The 1,913-nt window shown below is 29.8% G+C and overlaps 1 protein-coding gene across 1 annotated transcript; it reads left to right on the top strand.

Annotated features, from left to right (window-relative positions):
- The first annotated feature begins 622 nt into the window (after positions 1 to 622).
- On the top strand, positions 623 to 1,427 carry LOC104904958 (rapid alkalinization factor). The gene has a single exon (XM_010693392.4). It carries the CDS (start codon positions 809 to 811, stop codon positions 1,166 to 1,168), a length of 360 nt encoding a protein of 119 aa, XP_010691694.2. The 5' UTR covers positions 623 to 808; the 3' UTR covers positions 1,169 to 1,427.
- The last annotated feature ends 486 nt before the right edge of the window (positions 1,428 to 1,913 follow it).

Below are 1,913 nucleotides of genomic sequence, written 5' to 3'. Positions count from 1 at the left end.
AATAATAAAAATAATGATAATAATAATAATAATAATAATAATAATAAAAATAATAATAAGATTAATTAGTAAGATAAATTAGACCAACATAATAATAATATTTAACAAAATGGTTATAAAAGAATGGAGCTGAACTGAACTGAACTGATTGGAGCTGAACCGAACCGAACTTATTGGAGCTGAACTGAACTGAAAATAAACTGGGGAGAACAAGCCCTTATTCTCCATTCTCTCTCTCCTAAAATCATCTTTTCTCATACAACATTTATTTAAATAAATAAAAAATCTTTATTATCGCTCTAAGATTTTACTTGCATAAATTACCGTAAAAAAAGGAAAAGGAAACTATAATTTAAAACGGAGGAAGTATCAAATTATAATTTTTTTCATATAACATTGTATTTAAAACAGAACGGAGGAAGTAGTACAAAACGTGTGAATTTAAACGAAACAGATCAAGAGTTCAAGACTATAGCACCGTTTACTCGGTTAGAGGTCAATTTTTTTACTTACCACCTCACTCAAACAAAAAAAAAAAAAACAAATGGCAACCCTCGTAAATACTAGAAAAACCAGCCCCAATTTTTCCCTAGACGCGCTACTTATAATAAATACTCTCTTCTCAACACACATTCACAAACTAGCCGTTCCCACTTCGCAGCTGTCCTAAACCAAAAAAAACCCATTTCATTTCTAGAGAGAGAAACCAAAAAAAACTCACTCTCTCAAACAAAGAAAAAAAAATACCCTTCAACCAAACAAGCCACAAACTCACAAACAAAAACCCCCCACAAAAAATAAAATAAAAATGGCCGACACTAAAAAACTACTTACAATGATAACCATAGGATTACTCCTAGCTTTAATCTCAACCGTTGAAAGTGGGTCTAACTTTGATCCAACGGTGATGGGACTATTCACATCTGGATCTGGATGTAAAGGTTCTGTTGGGGAGTGTTTGGGTGTTGATGAAGATGAATTTGAAATGGATTCAGAAATCAACAGGCGTATTTTAGCAACAAGTAACTATATTAGCTATGCTGCGCTTAATAGGAACAGAGTACCATGTTCAAGACGTGGAGCTTCTTATTATAATTGTCGTCCAGGTGCTTCGGCTAACCCTTACTCTCGTGGTTGCAGTGCTATCTCTCGTTGCGCAAGACGTTAGAATTTTTTTTTATTTTTTTTGTTATTATTGTTATTATTATTATTATTATTACCCCATTTCTTAAATTTTCTTAAAAAAAAAAGGTGAAAAAAAAGGAAATTTGTAAGTTTATTTTTTTTTATTTTTAAATATTATGATTTGGGGTTTGTTTGGTATACATGGATAAAAAGGATGTTGATTGATTGTCATAATTTTTTTTTTTTGAGTGTTGGTTGTATCATATAAGAATTATTTTTTAGCTATTCTTTTTTATTTTCTATGATTTGGGTCTTATTTTTGATGATATGTTGTGTATAAATTTTGCAACTTTTTTTTATTTTGTGTGTTAGTTGTCAAATTGAATTTTGTTCATTAGTATGAAATTTTGTGCCTTTTTTTATTCCTTTTTTACCCTTTAGTTGATTTGTAGAGTCAGATTTAATTTGGGAATTGGTGTGGTTCAAATTAGTTTGAAGTAAGTTTAGTGCTTTAGTTTTGACATTGACTTTTTAGGGTATGAAAGTTTCCTTCTTTAAATTTTTAGTTTATTTTTTTGAGAAATTTGAATTGTTCATAGCTACTTTTCTTGCCTTTGTTGAAAGGAAAAGTTGGAGCAAGTAAAGAATAGAAAGAAAATTAAAAAAAAAGTGGGTCTGAGGAAGAAAAGCAAAGTATGAACAGAGAAAATTCTTTGATCTTTTTGAAAGAAAAAGGAGGATTCTATGTCTTACACAGTGTAAATAACAGGAATCATAAAATCCCTGAA

The sequence above is a fragment of the Beta vulgaris genome, chromosome 4 (assembly GCF_026745355.1).
Source record: "Beta vulgaris subsp. vulgaris cultivar EL10 chromosome 4, EL10.2, whole genome shotgun sequence".
Classification (NCBI taxonomy): domain Eukaryota; kingdom Viridiplantae; phylum Streptophyta; class Magnoliopsida; order Caryophyllales; family Amaranthaceae; genus Beta; species Beta vulgaris.
Note: the sequence above shows the minus strand (reverse complement) of the source record. Positions and strands in the feature narration are given on the sequence as shown.